This window comes from Pleurodeles waltl, chromosome 7 (assembly GCF_031143425.1).
Source record: "Pleurodeles waltl isolate 20211129_DDA chromosome 7, aPleWal1.hap1.20221129, whole genome shotgun sequence".
NCBI classification, from domain to species: Eukaryota; Metazoa; Chordata; class Amphibia; order Caudata; family Salamandridae; genus Pleurodeles; species Pleurodeles waltl.
The window spans coordinates 579,751,539-579,769,043 of record NC_090446.1 but is presented as its reverse complement, the minus strand read 5'-3'; the positions used below and the strand labels follow the sequence as shown (position 1 = coordinate 579,769,043).

At 43.2% G+C, this 17,505-nt stretch overlaps 1 protein-coding gene across 2 annotated transcripts in view; it reads left to right on the top strand.

Annotated features, from left to right (window-relative positions):
• The first annotated feature begins 5,620 nt into the window (after window positions 1-5,620).
• Window positions 5,621-17,505, top strand: part of FBRS (fibrosin) — a 319,454-nt gene continuing 307,569 nt past the window's right edge. For both annotated transcript variants that reach the window (XM_069244392.1, XM_069244391.1), the window contains exon 1: window positions 5,621-6,388. In XM_069244392.1, coding sequence (XP_069100493.1) covers window positions 6,104-6,388 — 285 coding nt within the window. In that variant the 5' untranslated portion in view covers window positions 5,621-6,103. The remainder of the gene's footprint in view (window positions 6,389-17,505) is intronic.

Below are 17,505 nucleotides of genomic sequence, written 5' to 3'. Positions count from 1 at the left end.
TACATATATTTGCTGTGTATATTGCAGTGGAGAATCATTCATGTATGTTTTCATTTCATCGCTGTGACCATTTTTAAACATGTGTTTTCAACATGCTCATTCAAATGTCTCCTTTGGGCTAAGAAGCGCATTCCAGAGATTTTTGTCAGTGCATGAGTGTTTCAGCTCGGTCATTGATCCACCCCAATTTGGACCCAGCCATAGGCAAATCAGTCTTGACCTTGTTCCCCATGACAAAGGCGAGACCGAACTGCCAAGTCAGGTCCTCCTTGGACCAGAAACAAGCACCCTGTAACCGGTTTCAGAGTATCACCCTTCATCAGCCAGGCTAACTTGTATCCAGTGGTGCAGTGAGCGCGGGACACACATCTAGGCATACCCTTCCCACTTAGGGTGACAAAAGCAAAAAGAACAGATGGACGGAATGCTGAACAATGCATACAATCTCCCCGTCACAATGATCTGGGTTTAATCCATTGTTTTTTTTGCCCACCAAGCCACTCCAGTTTGGACCCAGCCATATGCAAATCCGTCTTGACCCCGTTCCCCCTGGGAACAGTCCAGGCAGAACCACCAAGCCAGGTCCCCCCTGGACCATAAACAAGCATCCTGAGACCGGTTTCAGGGTATCACCCTTCTTCAGCCAGGCTAGCTTGAATCCAGTGGTGCAGTAAGCACTGTAATGGTATGCCCAGACATGGGTCCCCTGAGGCCCTGGCTTGCCAGTTCGGACTGGACTGTCCCCATGGGGAACAGGGTCAACTGATTTGCATTTGGCTGGGTCCAAACAGTGGTGGCATGGTGGGCAGAAAAACAATGGATTAAACCTAGATCTTTGTGACTGGGGATTAATGTTTCCATTGTTCAGCAGTCCGTCCATCATCTGTTCTTTTTCCTTCCAATGGAGACTGAAGTGCATTTTTTGCCCAGACATTCAAGATGTTCGATGTAGGTAGCTATGACCAATGTGCAAGAACTAGGGCACCAGCCAGTATTGTGCCACTTTAAGATTCTTAAAATATATGTCTGATTTATTGACTTTGCCCTGTGTTAGTTTTTAAATATTGCCTGATATAAACTAAAATCAATTGTGGATGTTGCATCTGTTTTATTATAAATACATTGATGAGCTGTGTTTTAATCCTGTATTAAAAATGTGTTTATTGTTTTATTTTTTGTATTTTTGCCTGGATGTTTTATGGAGTAATTTCCATAATATATGCACTTTTTCCATTTTAAACTAAATGTTTTTGTGCACTTTGTGGCAGCCTATCTTATACTGTGTGTAATGCTGTAGATATTCACCCTGCTTTCTGTAACATGCTGGGACCTCTAACACCAAAAACTCACAAGCCACTATTTCCCACAGCACTAACCAGAAATCCAGTTATGTGTCTCTCAGCATATATATTATGCAGTGATCATATTAACCGATAGAGATATCACAACATAAAAAGGTGCATCTCTCAGTGATTAGTGTAACTTGCATTTATTTTTTTATTTGAGGTGTGCTTTTTTATATGCTGTTACTTGAAGGTGAAAGACCAACTAAATAATAAAATATTGTGTTCTTTTTAAGCACGCCTTTGATCTCACCCCCGCTGTCCATCCTCTATTTGACTCACACTCATAATTCTATGTCAGGACCGGAGGCTCCAATTATGCTTCCCTTTCTTTACTACACATTTTACAGCAGCCAGTCAGATACAATAATAAAGAAAAAACTGCAATGTAAACTACAAATCCCATGAACCCCAGTTTGTGTATCACATGGACCAATCCGAAACAGTTCAGCCCTAAATAGCCACTTCCACCATCTTAACCTCCTCTTTCTTTGTTGCTCAGCAGCCAGTTAAGTCACACTTTCTTCTTCCTTGCGATGTGTTTATGGTGTTATCCTGCTAGCGACTATGAGCGCAAGTTTAAAGCGTTTGTTACTATGGCAACTGTGTGGCTGACGGCACCGGGTTCATGGACCGTCAGCAAAGGTTAGAGTCGGCACGAGCACGCCATCGTTAGCAACGTTTCACTGTCCTGGCATTGTTATGGTTTTTCCTTTCACAGGGGAGCGCTTCGGCCTTCGAGGCGCTACGCATCGTTGCGCGCCTCCATTGTCTTGTGGAGCGGGGAGCGGCCGCCATCTTGGGTCGGCGGCTAATCCCCAGTCTAGTCCTATGGGACGGTGGCACTCATGCATGTCATTTGAACACGGATTTGTGGCAGAAAACACTGTTAAAGGTGCGCTCTACCGGTTTAGAGCAAAATTTGCAGAAAAAAAGTCTGTATAAATTGTGCTATATGGCTCCCTACGCCCTGGGGCATCAGAGAGTGTCCAGGGTCGTACAAATTGTGCATAGGCTCTGCCTAGAGTGCTCACAGGCGCCTCCCTCAACTCTTTATATTGCTTGTGCCTGATGGGGTTGCACTCCCCCCCAATACAGTTCACAGACTGTTTGTCCTTGGTGAGGGTTTACCCTTTCTAGACTGCGCTATGGCTAATTACGACTCCTATGAGGAGAAGTTTGGGGAGATGCAAGAGATATCCCCCTCCTTTGAAGAGAGTCTGGTGAATTTTATGAAGAAATGGGCCAAGGACCCCCAAAAAAGGGCTGGACAAGACCTGGTGTTCCTGTCAAGATCTACTGGACATTTCAGGCCCCATGACTAAGATCTTGGAGCTGGGTGTCCAGGCCAAGAAATCCGGTGTAGCAGTGGACCTGGATGTCCTCATAGGGTGGGCGCAGCGTGCTGTCTCCCCAGATGGGCAATTTCAAAGTGGTGATTTCAACATAACAGAGGCGCTCCATCTTAATGCGTATAGACCCAAAACTCAACGACCTTGCTTCCTCGGAGGTGGGTCTTGTGGCGCATGGTCTCCTATTTGGTGGGCCAATCGTAAAAGACCTGGCCAAGTTTGCGGCGACTTATACCACCTTAGACAAGGGGCATCTATCTTTGAAAAAGGTCTTCTGAAACCACCTTTTTCACAGGGCAAAACTTTACTCGCTCCTGGGGAGGTTGGCAGGACCAAAAAACTGATTAAACCTTCTATCCCACCAGGATCCGTGGGGGTCACCAACGCTTCCGCAGAGGTTACAGCAGGAGCCAACAAAGAAACAACTCTGAACCAGGATATTCATGTGAGTCAGAGGTGATTTTGGGGGGAAGGATCAGAATGTTTATTCACAACTGGAGGTCGCTGACTCAGGATCCATGGATCCTGGAGTCTGTCATGGGGTACAAGATGGAGTTATACAACTCTCTGATACAGACAGACCCTCCTCAGGAATTATATTTTTCCCAACAAGAACGAGACCTCATCTCAGAGGAAATTTCCGCTCTCAGGAAAAAAGGCGCCATATGTGTTTCTACTCCCCATCCCGGGGGATTTATCAGTTCTATATTTCTGGTCAGCAAAAGAGGAGGCGGATCTCGCCTTGTGCTCAACCTAAAGCTATTCAATTCTTGGACTGTCTACCGACATTTCAAGATGGAAGATATTCATCTTCTTCAAGATCTACTGCAGGAGGGAGACTGGATGGTCCAGCTGGATCTAAAGAACACATACCCTTCAGTTCCCATTTGTGCTCCCCATAGGTGTTTTCTTCAGTTTTACTGGCTTGGACAAAGTTAAGAGTACAAGGTCCTTCCTTTCGGTCTCTCCTCGGCTCCATGGTGTTTCACCAAGCTGATGAGACCAGTGGTAGAGGCTCTTTGGGCTTGCAGCGTCAGGTTACTCATCTATCTTGACGATATCTTCATTATGGCCCAGGATTCTCAGACAGTAACCCTGCATTTGTCTTGGACAACTCAACTTCTGCAGGACCTGAAGTTCATCATCAATCAACAGAAATCAAAGCCTACAAGGTGGCTACCAGTGAGTTTCAGGTAGAGCCTGAGGGACAATTGCTCATCGCTCTCCAGAAACCTTTTGGACCGGTGTCATCAGCCACTCTAGCTAGATGGATGCAATGGTTGTTATCTGAGGCAGGAATCAACAAGTCGATTTTTGGTGCTCACTCAGCAATAGGCGCTATGGCGTCAAATTCCTTTGCATTGGGATCTCGTCTGGAGAATATCATGAAAACAGCAGACTGGTCCTCAGAATCCATGTTCATATATTTCTATTACAAACCGATTGTGGATGTAGCGTCTACTGTGGTGGCAAAGCTTTGAACAAGCATAATCGGAGCCTCCGGTCCTGACATAGAATAAAAAAAAATCTAGCTAACGCAATAAGAGTTTTGAATACTATTAAGGACACGGAGGTGAGGATTATCCCACCCTGAGTGTTGGCATTACTATGTAAGGTATAAGTACATGATTTTTTCAATACTTCTAATGTATGAAATATTCATTCCTACCTGTTATTATTGCTGATGCATGCAATGGATACAGATTTTATGTCACTGGTTCCTCTCCTAGGTAAGGAACAGAAGCAAGCATGAATTGGTGTTTTGACTCCAAGTGGTTTGGCAGTTTACAACGTCTTCTTCTGAAGGTCTTCGTTCTTGGACCATGAAGGTTGGCGGTGTTCCAGGTCGTGTTCTGTCACTATTTAGACTGTTTGATTCTGTTAATTTAAAGAGGATGACTTTTTACTTCAGCCTTTGCAAAGAAAGAAGAGGTTAAGATGGTGGAAGTGACTACTGAAGGGCTGAACCGTTTGGGAATTGGTCCATGTGATACACAATCTGGGGTTCATGGGATTTGTAGTTTACATTGCTATTTTTTTCTTTATTATTGTATTGGATTGGCTGCTGTAAAATGTGTAGTAAAGAAAGGGAAGCATAATCCTCGCCTCTGTGTCCGTAATAGAACTGAAAATTCTTATTGTGTTAGCAAGAAAAATGTTTATCATTATTATTATGTTCATACATTTTTTTTTTATGCAGTCCAACTATAGTGTTAGCGTAGGGTGACCCGAATTTTAAAGTTACAAAAACAGGGGCATTTAAAAAAAAAAAAAAAAAAGGGACTATTTTTACTTTAACCAAAGGCACAGAATGTCAGCGCACATCAGTACTGATTTACAGCAGAGGCACAAAGAACATAAATAAAATATATTTTTTAAAGCCAGTATCATGCCTGCTAAGTAAAATGGTTTCTTATAACAGCTTCTAATTATCCCTGCTTTGGAAAACATAAAAAAGGAACATCCCACTGTTTTCAGTAGACCCTCTCCCAAAGGCGGGACACGAGAAAACCGGGACTGTTCCGGCAAATCCGGGCCACCTGGTCACCTTATATTTGCATTGTTATTTTTCCCTTGACCTCCTACCTCCGGTGTCTGTGTGCTAGCGCTCTGCACTGGCCAATCAGCAGATAAAGACCTTATGAGGAATATTACGATAGGAAAAGTAATAGATCCGTCATGTTCCCAACCAGCCAATTGCCGTTATAGCACGGTACTACTGAATTCGATTGGTCCCTACAGAACTCCGGAACATTACATTAGGTCCGCCTTCTCTTCTCCGGAAGGGGGGGACGGCTCACAACAGAGCAAAACACCTGACTGACAAATTCGCATGCGCACTGCTTTTGTGTACGTCCACCGGAATGCGTTACATCACGTGACAAGCGTACCCTGCGTTGTGACAACATCACGCACGACGTGCGCGCGGACCGGGCGGCTCCTGAAGAGAAAGAAGAAGGCGGAGAGACGCGAGGATAAAGAGACGGGAGGTCGTAAGCAGAGCATTAGAGGAAGGCCACAGCCCCTCACCCCAGTACCGTTCGTGGAGGGCGTCACATCAGATGGACGGGGGCGATAAGAAACGAGGGGTCTCCGTGAGCCCCTAGAAAGGAAGCGCCACGGGGGCGCGCACAGAGGCCATTTAAGGGGGCAGGAGCTAGAGAGCCGGCGTCGGCAGTCCAGTTACAGTGACGTCAGCGGCGGTAGAGTAGGAAAAGGGTGCGTGAGGTAAACTGCTGTGGCGTCCACGGACAGGTGCAGTGACGTCAGTCACTAAAGTGACCGAGTAGTTAACCCGTGGTGGAAGCGGAGTTGCGCTTTATTGTGACGTCAGAACCGTACGGAGTCTCAGGTGCCATTTAAAGTTTAAAGGCTTGGGCAATGCGCGGTGAGTGACTCGCCCTGGCCATGGAGGCCCCGCCCCTCTGCGCGCGTGTGGCCCAGCCTCCGCTGCGCTCGAGGCGATCTCGCTCCGCGCGGGACAGGCTTCGACCCCTCCGTGCCGTCCCGGCCCCGCCCTCGTCCGGCTCGGAGGGGGAGGAGCGTGGTCCACACCCCCGACACCGGCGCCCTCCTCGTCGCCGCATCCCAACCGGGCCGCCACCGGAACCACCTAGTGAGGAGGCGGAAGAGGAGGAGCTGATCATCGACGGTTTCGCCATCTGTAGCTTCAGTACCTTGGAGGCGCTTCAGGTGAGATGTCAGATTGGGGGGACTATTAGTCTGGGCGGAGATAAGGTAACACCTATCATAAAATGCCTTTCATCCAGGGGTAGGCTTCGTCAAAATACGTCTTACTGGATCTCTGTGTAATGAATAGCTGCAAAAAGCTTTCTGCTATGTGGTAAATGTCCTGAGGAGAAATTTCCATATTTATGAACACCTGTACAGAATTTTCCAGGGTTCCAGCCTCCACAGATTCGAATAACGTTTTTTTGGCAGACAGATCAGTTTCGTGATACCACGACCAAAAGTGGTAATAAGCAATATAAGTCTAATAACGGTTTGTTTAAAAGAGGGCTAATGATTGGTCGAGAGCTAAACCTTTTGAATTAGCGAATTGTTTAACTTAGGTAAGCGAGAGTAAGCAGAATGTAGTACAAGATACTCTTTATTAGTAGATAGTGTTTTTTTTTTTCTAAAGGTAGCAATTTCGTGGTGGGAGATCTTAGGCGATGATGCCGGAGACCTAGTTTTGTCACTCGGCTGTTTGAAGTGGTGTTGATGAGTAACTCTAGTGCTTATTTTACTTTATATTTTTATAGTACTTTAACTGTTCACATAAATACGAGCGGTGTAAGTAGGTGCACATAATAGTGAAGGTAATAATAAAAAAGATACAGACTTTTAATACGATTGCCAACTGTCCATGCGTTAGCTGATGTATTTAGTGGAAGGACGAGGTTCGGTTCTGCAGCTATAGTTTTTACACGGTGTTAAAGTTGTGTTTTTGGATAATGCATTTTATTCCGAACTTAAAATAACGAAAACAAGTAAGTTACCCTTGTTCGTAAGTATTAGTCATTATTTTTTTTTCTAGATACGATAACTTCATCTGACGAGTTAGGACATAAAGAACCAACCATAGCTTGGAGCTCTGAACCTAATGTCAGATACTGCCTGATTTGTGAAGCTAGATTGTATTTTAGAGGGTCAGCAACCTTATGATTTTAGTTAATTCTTTGGTCTTTAACTGACCTTTTGTTATTCTCCGTACCAAATGGAACACACAATCAAGATTCATCCCATTTTTGGCGAACAGCTTAACCTGTTCCTTAAGAGAAGTGAATTAAAGGACAGCCCTCTGCGCAGACTTCCATATAAATATATGCAGCACCACAACACACTCAAAGCTGCAAAAACAGATTGTGATAAAATGTATACATTGCAGTTCAGCAGAGAGTTGAATGACTAGAATAATGCAGAATCTGTAGATTACCCTTCTAGATGGTAATGAAGAAGATAACTATCTTCCAGTTTGACCAAAATTAAAGTGAGGCCCTGCTATCGTACGATATCTATGCCCAGGAGACGGGGTGTTGTTGACTAATAAACCTTCTGAAACATGTTCACTGGAAGCCCCCTTATGTTAGATTGAAATAAATAAGCTCATTTCTTTATCATCTTCGCATTACCCCAGCTAATGCTTCTCTGTTTGATGCCCAAGAGTTGTGTTTTTTTTATAAAAAACGATTCTCCAATACCTGTACTTGCAAATTTTTACGTCTTTCAAATGTCATACATGTGTCTTTGCAACATTACAAGTCTGTTAATCTTTCAATATTTAGCAAGACATACCAATTCCTACTGCATATTGAGAATGGTTAAGGGCTTTTTCCAGGGTTTGGTGCAGCAGCATGAACACTGTAAACTTGTGGTCCACTTTCTCTGTTTTTGAGTTGAGGTAACTGCTGGGTTACTGTTGGAGTTTCCATTCTGGGTAAACAGTAACCCAGAAATCTGTCCTGCAGGGTCTCGGTGATGGTTACCTTGCCCTATCTGAGACAGGCAGGGAACATGTAAAAGAAAGGCCTGCATGCACCATGGTAGAAAGCTTTCTAGGCATCAAGGTCATATGCTTTTTGTTTTGTAAAAATAAACTCCCACTTTGAAATGCCAGGCGAATGCTTTAAACCTGGCACCCTATTGGCAAATGTCTTTGCTACCAAGAGAGCACAGTGTCGCCCTTTAATGTCAGAAATACCCAAGAGGCAGGCAAGAATCTCTAAATATGGCAAGGGGCCTTCCATCGAGGTGGCAAAGGTCATGATCTTCGTCCTTATAGTCCGACTCCCATTCTCGCCTAAATAAGCTCCTTAGTCATTTGTGTACACTCCATTGATTACATTTATCAACTTGGTATGTCAAAATATTTGTTTGAGTCCAAAACACTCCTATACAATGGCACTAGTTTAGGAAAATGACACAAGGAGTCTGGCAAAATGCACACAAAAATTCCCAATAGCCGAATGGGTTTGGTGGGGGTATGTATTTATAGACGTTGCTGCTGTATAGCTTGCATTTAAATGAAGACTAGTTCCTGGTACAAAAGAACCTTGACATTCCCAGGCTGAGTGGTGAGAAAATTCTATAGTTTGCTAACAAAGTTGTGCTCCATCTCTAACAACTTGCAGTGCATTGTTTACTGGATGCTTTTCAAAGCTTCGACTGCAAATGTAAACTAATGTTTAATGTATTTAAAATGAAATATGTAGTTCTTAGCCCAAAAGCCCTTCAAAGTGTACACCCTGCAATTATGTTTTACAAAAGCCATATCCAAACAAGACGCGCATTGACAAAACCCAAAAACTACTTACCAGTGTTGACCTATTGGCTTGGCCATTGCTTGTTTATTTTCATGCTTCCAATAATCTTGTTGAAACTGGGTGCAGTGATTTTCCGTCAGGAATATTTTTTGGAAATACTGGCATGCATCATTACATTTTACTAAATGATGCTTCAGAGAAAATGCTAATTAAAATTTCACAATAGTTTAGCAAAACATTTTTTTCATAGTTTAATTTTTTTGTGAACATTTTCATTATTCTTGCTTCCAAGCATCTGCAAACATTTGCATTAATTCAGAGAGCATTCTGAGAGATTTATGCGCAGCTTCTTATTGTGTGTACACTTTTTTTTTTTCTGGAACCACAGTAATAGTGCAGTCCGAGCTTACAATATTTATATACAAAGCTCATCCTAATACAGGATTTGCATTCATGAGCTATGAATACATGTTAGAACAGCTTCAACATCAGCACAAATATTACCTCCGCTGCAGACAATTCCCCTCTCTGCTCCATAATGTGGTATTGTAAACTGGCAGTCAAAGGGTTTGTGTTGCAGAGGGGTTTGCCAAGGGCAAAGTAAGCATAAAATCTTGTTGTCCTTGACCTCAAACAATATGTCGTGGGCTATGGAAATTCCACACCACTGTTTCTTAAAGGACATCACAGATTGGGGAGGTGGGAGGGCAGTGAAGAATCTACGGGTAGAGTATCCACTGTAAAGACATTTACTAATGGTAAGAAACTTGTTTCTTTGAATACTTTTAACTGCAAATTTCTCATCTTTAAAATAGATAGCAAATAGGTACCTAGCAAGATAGCGGCCCTGTTGAGTGGGCTCAAACCAAAAAGTGTTGTATCGTACTTGGCTGATAAGGCAGTAATGCTTTATGAACGTGTGCATAGATGCCCATGTAATAGCCTGGAAAATGGGACCTCAGTCCTTTGAGAGGGTGCTTTTGGCTAGTGTATAGCAGATGTTAATGAAAGTGACTATACACCTAGACAGTCTCTTTCTGCAGCACCTTACTTTTCTTTGGCAAATGCAAAAAGGTTGAAAGTGCTGCAAGTAACCTTGAATGGCACCCACTGCAAGACCTTGCTGGGGCAAAGAAAAAACAAACCACAAATCATTTTGGATTGTAAGGGGTCTGTGTTTGCAGACTACACGCCTGGCCACAAATGTGTCCTAGCGTCCAGAATGAATGGAGTTCTTAGAGGGACGCCAGGCTCAGGGTGACATTCACAACCTCAGGTGGTAGATCGAATGCAGTCAGCTGACGGCGCTCAATTTACATGCATTGAGGTGTAATTTGTGCAGAACCTGCCCTGCTGCTGCGACAGAGAATCCTCCCATGTGTTAGCTTGAGTGAAAGACATATATGCTCATGCCCTGAACTAATGGGCACCTCACTCTCCTATCCCAGTTCTAGTCAACTAGGATGACTTTGGCCCAGTCGTGACTGATCCTTTTTAAAACTCCAGGCATAAAGTATCCAGAAGTCCATGCTCTCCGCAGGTCTGAATGTGTCCCTCAGAGGGAGCCTTCTTGGAAACTTCAGCACGCAAGTTTTGACAATGTGTCTTCTCAATGATGGCAAAAAAGATTCAGCCAGGGCTCTCCCCAGTGTTGTAAGGTGCATTGCTGCACCTTGGGATGCAGCCACCATTCATGTTATGCTAGCAGTCACCAGCAGAGCTTATCCGTACAAGCATTTTAAGAACCCCTGAGGTGGCTTACAATCTGGGAGATGACAGGGTGCTCCAGCAACTTGAGAGAATCAGTACCCCTTGACACCACTCTGCCCCTTCTTCTTGCCATACCACTTGGTGTGTCCATAAGAGCCTTCAATAGCCTCCCCTTGTTGGATGACAGGAAGGTCTTCAACAGCAGGCAGATGGCCCACAGCTCTATCATATGTATGTGGAGCTAGTCTTGTGCCAGATGTGGATATCGAAGCAAATAAATGATGGACGATGCTAACAATAAGCCACTTGTGGCTTTTTAGGTTGCATCCTACCAGACAGCACAGATAGCTGTATGGTATGCAAAAGACATCTTGGAGTTTATGAAAGTTGACCTGGGAATGCATTCTGCCCGTTGCTTGCCATTTACTTTGTGGTTTGTAACTCAGGTTTTCTTCCTTTCCATTTGCTGGCTTAGGCTTTCCAGGTTCACTTCCTCCCTCCCCATGCCAAACCCTTTTTTACCAGTATCCATCCGAGAGCTCCTTTTCTGAAATCAGGCCTCTAATTCTTGTATGTTCAATTTGTAGTGCATTCAAAGATAGAGGTCAGATGTCAAGCAGTGTCTTCCACAGAGCTCAGTGTTTGTTTTTGACTGACTTCAAAGTGAGAACGTTTATAGAAAAGAGAAATACAACTTAAAAAAAAAAATAGAGGTACATGACCTACTTAGAATCGCATAATGTTGCAGCGGCGACGCTGCCCCTGCTTGTGTTAAATATTTTGCACATCATTGCCAAGAGAAACGTGTCCAAATGACCATTAGTGAAACGTGTCTAAATGACCAGTGCTGGTGAACGCGTGGTACACAATGTCTTTTACAGATAAACGTCTTGCAGACGATTTCCCATTTGGCAGCAGTTAGTTCTTTTCACAGTAGTATACAGTGACCTTCAACATTTAGCATATACTTGAGAAATAGCACCTCTAGATACCTTTTGCCACGTTTTACAAAGCCACACGTGCTTCAAATAACCCCTCTGTTCTTACAGATTGATGCTTTTATCTGAAAACAGGCAGAAGGTGTTACCTGTTTCATTTGGCAAATTTGCGTACATACTCATGAAAGTGAGTATTCTCCCTGCAAACCTGGTGCACCCACTTCTCTTTGTTTTGTTGCTGATTTCTGTGCACAATGCACTCCTACTCCGCCCACCTTCATTTTTTCTTAGCCAATCTACCCCCCCTTCCATTTTACTCTATAGTCTGCGCTATGTACCTGCCTTCCTTGACTTTTTAAATATTAAACATAACATGTTAAATTGTGGTTTAAGTGAAAAATTAGGTACCTGTTTTCAATTGCCAGTTAAGACTAGAATACCCATGATCCAACCATAATACCACCCACTGATAAAACACAGTTTCAGTAGCTACTCTGGTCTTTTGCCAGTTTTAATGTCCTGCTGAAGTTGTGAAGTTGGTCACCTAATTATACAATTTTATTGTTTCACTGTTCAGAATTTCCCAGTAATTGCAGAGATTTATGTGATTGACACGAATCCTTTTCCCATTCTGAGCTCTAAAATGTTAAATACAATGATAGCTGTCTCTAACACAAATGTTGCTGTATAGTGGTGTCAGGCTAAATAGTCGATAGATTTTCAAAATTTACCTGTAAGCCGTATCTTCTTAATGAGTAGTGGTCACTTCCTTTTGCAACATCCTCAAAAAGATATCAAATCGCTGATCATTAAGCAATAGTAATCACTGCATGTTTTGTTCTTGCCTTGGAGAAAAGAATGTGTAACTTGAAGACTCTACAAATGTAAAGAAGTAAATGTCCAAATATATTTAATCATCTGACCTCATTCAGGGCAGGGGAAACAGAGTAGATTTAGGTGGTGTGCAACTACTGGGCTATAACCATGTGGGTTGTGGACTTTTGCCGCGGGTGTTCCGGTCACATGTAAAGTTGGCCAAGTCACCCCTCTGCACACCTATTTCTCAGGGCAGCGAGGGAGAACAGTCACTTTCTTCCCTGGGAGCTACTAGAGCTCAGAACTCAACCGTCAACTGATAGATGCAATTATGTCTTTTTCAGCCCAGTCCTTAATTAAAAAAAAAAAAAAGTACTTTATTCTCACAGCAAACTAAATAGCACAATTTGTGTTCCCGTTATAAGGTTTTAACCTTGTTTCTGATATTTAGTGAGGTGCTGCACCCCCATTCCCTTATTTCTGAGTTTTCTAATGGTCACAATCCCATGTGGTATAACATGTGTCTAGGCATAAAATAGGCAGTTCACTCAGAAGTACCCCTGCATTAGTATGTAAAACTGTTAAGTTTGCTTTCAGTAATATCAGTTCATCCGGTGAAAGTCTTAAGTTTGTATGGCATAGTCCTTCTAAAGAGGAGAGACTTCACTGGTTGGATACGAACAGGGCTGTCACCTTTTACATTGATAGTGCTAAAGATAACAAGGTGGACGGTGGGCTCTCTCGAGTTCACTGGAGCAAAGAAAGGCACGGCTAAGTACAGAAGAGCAACCTCGCACTGAATCATACTCTGTATTAAAACCTGCTGCATACTGGCCAAAAAGCAGCCCCTTGAGGGCTTGTGAGCTCATTCTGCCAGGACTAAGGCCTCTACCATTGCGTTGACTTGTGCCGGATCTCAACACTTGTCAGGCAGCTAAGTGGGCGTCGCTACATACATTCACCAGGCATTCACAGGTACTCTGTCCTTCAGGCTGTTTTAGTTTGTCAGTTCACAGACCCACCACCTAGATGGTATTGATTGGGTATCTAGTCAAAAGATGAGGAATTTGTGGTTAAAATTCTCTATCAGAAGAAAACGTTACTTCCTTCATTAACACTCCATCTGTTAGAAACTAACTACAGATTCTGCAATGACCTTCCCATTTTTGTGCTCAGTGAACTGGTTTCTTCCCATAAAAAATCTCAGTTTTGGTATCTGCCGCCGCAACGTATCATGAATGCAGCTGATGCCAGGGCACATAAAGGCTTGCGCACAACACACCCAGCACAAATTTGAACACTTTCATGGATCGCCTCTAAGATGTTCAAGTTGAACTAACAACTTAAAAGCTATTTTGAACATTAAGTTGACTTTTGTGACATCAATCATGCCACCTGTTCAGTTTTCCACTATTCTACTGACCTGCCTAAACTGTTCATTTGTCTGAAAAGCTGCCAGTTAGTCTGTTAAGGTAACATTGCCACCTGCTTCAATTATTTTGGGCGTCCAGGTAGTTGGGAGGTGGCATGTTAAATCCCTTTTAACTTCTGATGTTCTTTAATGACGTTTGGCAGTCATGCTTCACTTTTTCATTTTTGCCTTTGCTGCCTGTGTTGATGAGCTGTATTCCTGTTAAGACGCTGCACTGTCATTTGAAATGAAAATTAGCTTGCACATTTGCTGATGGTTGCTGTTGTATGGAGCATTGATTCCCATACTGTAGCATATGAGTGGGTTGAAGGAGACAATCACAGTAGGGCAGTTGTCTTTAGTATGTTTTTTCTGCCACTATGCGGGTAGAACATAGTGTATCTGTTGTGGTAGTTTTTGGCTTCTGTTGCTATTTGTGTTGACCTGGTTTACAGCATGGGCTGAAATTTCAGCCGTTACATCTGGTGCAAATGTCATGTTTTTCTGTGTCTCCTCCATATTGGATCTCTATCACTCAGTCAGTTGATGACTGTTAAGCAGTTTACTAAGTTGATCATTTTGATAATCTCTATTGGTTAAATTAACTTTCCTGTGAAATATTGAACTTTTACTGCTTTGTTAGATGTGATGGCAGTTCTTCGGTTGTTTCTCAAAATACTGGACATACTTTATCAATTGTGCTGTTGTGTCCCATTACATTTGAAAAGTTTAATGGATTGGCATATGATTTGATTGTGATGTGCTCTGTCTGGCTTGAAATAAAGGACATTTTGTGTTTTTATATGTTGTCTTAATAAAATGAGGTATGTGTTCAGCCCAAACTATAATTAGTGTGGTAATCAAACTCAACATTTGTCTACAGATTATTGTTGCCCTGCAGTTTAATTGCCATTTTAGCTGCTTGATAATATGAAATGGCTGGTACCACGCAAAGTTCTCCCCCCTTACGCATCTGGTTAATAAGGTGTACAGGGTGGATTACCATCCAAATAACGGATCATTCTTTAGTTTACCTAAATAATACCTGTGTTATATTGCGTTCTTTAATCTGGTAGCTAGTGTTTTTGCTATGCTTGCAATTTGAACATCGTTTTGTTAATTCTTTCTTAGCTGGAAATGCTGTGACAACGTTTTTGAGGATCTTTTTCAAGTAACTAGATATACTGGATAGACTTTGTAAAAGGGCACTGGTTAATGACCACTAGTTGCGCTGCCCAGTAGTATTTCTGCATGTCAGGTAATACCTCTGTTTTACCAATTTAGTTTCACTTTCATAAGGGAGATTCTACGTGTACCCCCATCCCACAGTAAGGTACGGAGTACACTGTCTGTGGTCTTAAAGTAGGATGTTTGGACAGTGGACTGGGTATTCTGGAGAACATATACTAAGCTGGGTAAAGCCATCATCTTGAATAGGGCGGTTTTACCAAGGAGTGACAGTTGCAGAGCTCTCCAGTGGTGGATGTGTCTTCCCAGACGTGTGAGCGGAGGCTCTAAGTTCTTTGTATAGAAGGTCATCGGGTCCATGGATATTTAGATGCCCAAGAAGCGAAACCCCTCAGTCACGACTTTTGCCTCACAGCCTCAAGGGAGCCTCGGTTTCTGACCTCTTACTCGGTAGATGAGAGATTTGTACCAGTTAATTGCATATCCTGAATGTTGCCTGTAGAGTGCAAAGATATGCATTATTCTATTTATTGTGGTGTTTGCGTCAGAGACACAAAGTAGGATGTCATCCGCATATCTGGGTTTTCTCTCCTCCCATTCTGCTGTCCATCTGAGTTCCCTAATCAACAAATCACCTAATCCATGCCTCAAGTGGCTCTAGTATCATAGCAAATAGCATAGGGGAAGCGGGCAGCCCTGTCTTATGCCCTGCTGCAGGTGTAAAGTGGAGGTTACGCCACCATTCACTACTGCTTGTGCTAGCGGTTCCGCATAGTGGAGCCTTATACATTTCAAAAAGTTTGGGCCAAAGCCTGATTTAGTCGACATCGCAAATAGGAATGGCCATTCAATCGTATTGTATGCCATACAGTTATCAAGTAACATAATAGGGGCATCGTCACGGCCGCCCGCTTCCCTTTCTAGTTCTCCATACAGGCGACGCAGGTTAAGTGTAGTATTAAGTCCTGGCATAAAGCTGGACTAGTCTGATGTACCAATTATGTTATCACCTGGGTCAGGCATGTTGCTAATAATTAACTAGAATCTTTAATTTCACGTTTAATAGGTATGTCTGTCGAGAAGTAGATTAATTTGCCAGCTTTCCCTCTTTGTGTATTACTCCTACTCTGGGCAATTGCATGTTGTGTGATAGGGATCCCTTCTCACAGCTTTTATCGAACATGCTAAGTAGGCGTGGGGCAATTTTAGTCACTATCTATTTGTAGGGCTCTATGGGTAAGCCATTTGTCCCCACTGCCTTCCCCGAGTTAAGACAATGAATAGCTTGTATGATTTTTTTTTTGTCTCTGTTAGTTCCTGTTCAAAGAGTGCTGTGTCTGATGTAGACAGTCCAGGGAGTAGAATATCTGCCAAAGGGCCTGCGCCTCCGACGACGTGGTCATTCCATTCGGGGAGTAGATGCATGCAAAGTAAGTCACAAAAGCCTCAGCAATTTCCTTAGGGCCTGTTAAGTGGTTCCCTCACCCTCGGTTTGTAAGGTCGCTACCCAGCGATTGGCTCTATTCCTCTTATTTCCCTTATTGCCTACCTTATTGAAGCGGTACTGCTCGGTGGTGAGCTCCGAATTCATCTCTTGCTAGATCACTATATTCTTGTTTAAGCGTCAGGTGATGCTGTGTCTGGGTTGTCTGTCTCCAGAAGGTTAAATTCAAGGCCCAGAATCTTTGCTTCAAGTTTATCCATTCAGGCTATATATATATATATATATATGTCCTAACATCAAGCATAGGCCTTGGCCCCTTGCTAATACCTTAAATGCCTCCCACGTGGTCTGTACTGAGTCCACCTACCCTTTTTTTTTTTTTTTATTTCTGCAAAGTACTGGTCTTTCCCTTTGCTGAGATTAGTCTGTGGTCATGGCTGTTTGGTATTTTATATATAGACCATATTGCAGATTGCAGAGTGGTCCAATATACCCGTTGCCAAGTGGCAAAAGTTCTTGGAAGCAGGGAAGTCACTGTGAAAGAGTGGTACTATAGTCTAGGTGCGACAGACTACTGTGCACCACAGTGAGGAAGGTAAACTGCTGCCTCATGGGGTTTAGTGCCCTCCAGGTGTTCACCAGCCCCAGTGCCTACATGAATTCTGCCAAAGGACTACATGTGGAGTAATCCTGTCTGAGTGGCCATCGGTCACTTTGGTCACAAAGAGTGGTATTAAAATCTCCCCCATTATCAGTCCTCCCTCCGTGAGTTGAAGTAGCAACGTATTCAAATCAGCAAACATTTTGTCATGTAGTCTTGGGGAAATATATACTGAAACAACATTCAAAGAGTTTCCACCATGCTGTAGCCCCACCTGTCCAAAGCTTAGTATGTGTTTCCACTGAGATGTCTCTTGGAGGAACAAACATTCAGGGTATGCTACTTAATGAATTGGAGCACCACTTCCCTTTTAATCCTATCTCCCAGAAGGTTGATATTCCAGGAGAGCACCTTAAAGTGCATTTCTGCAGTTCAA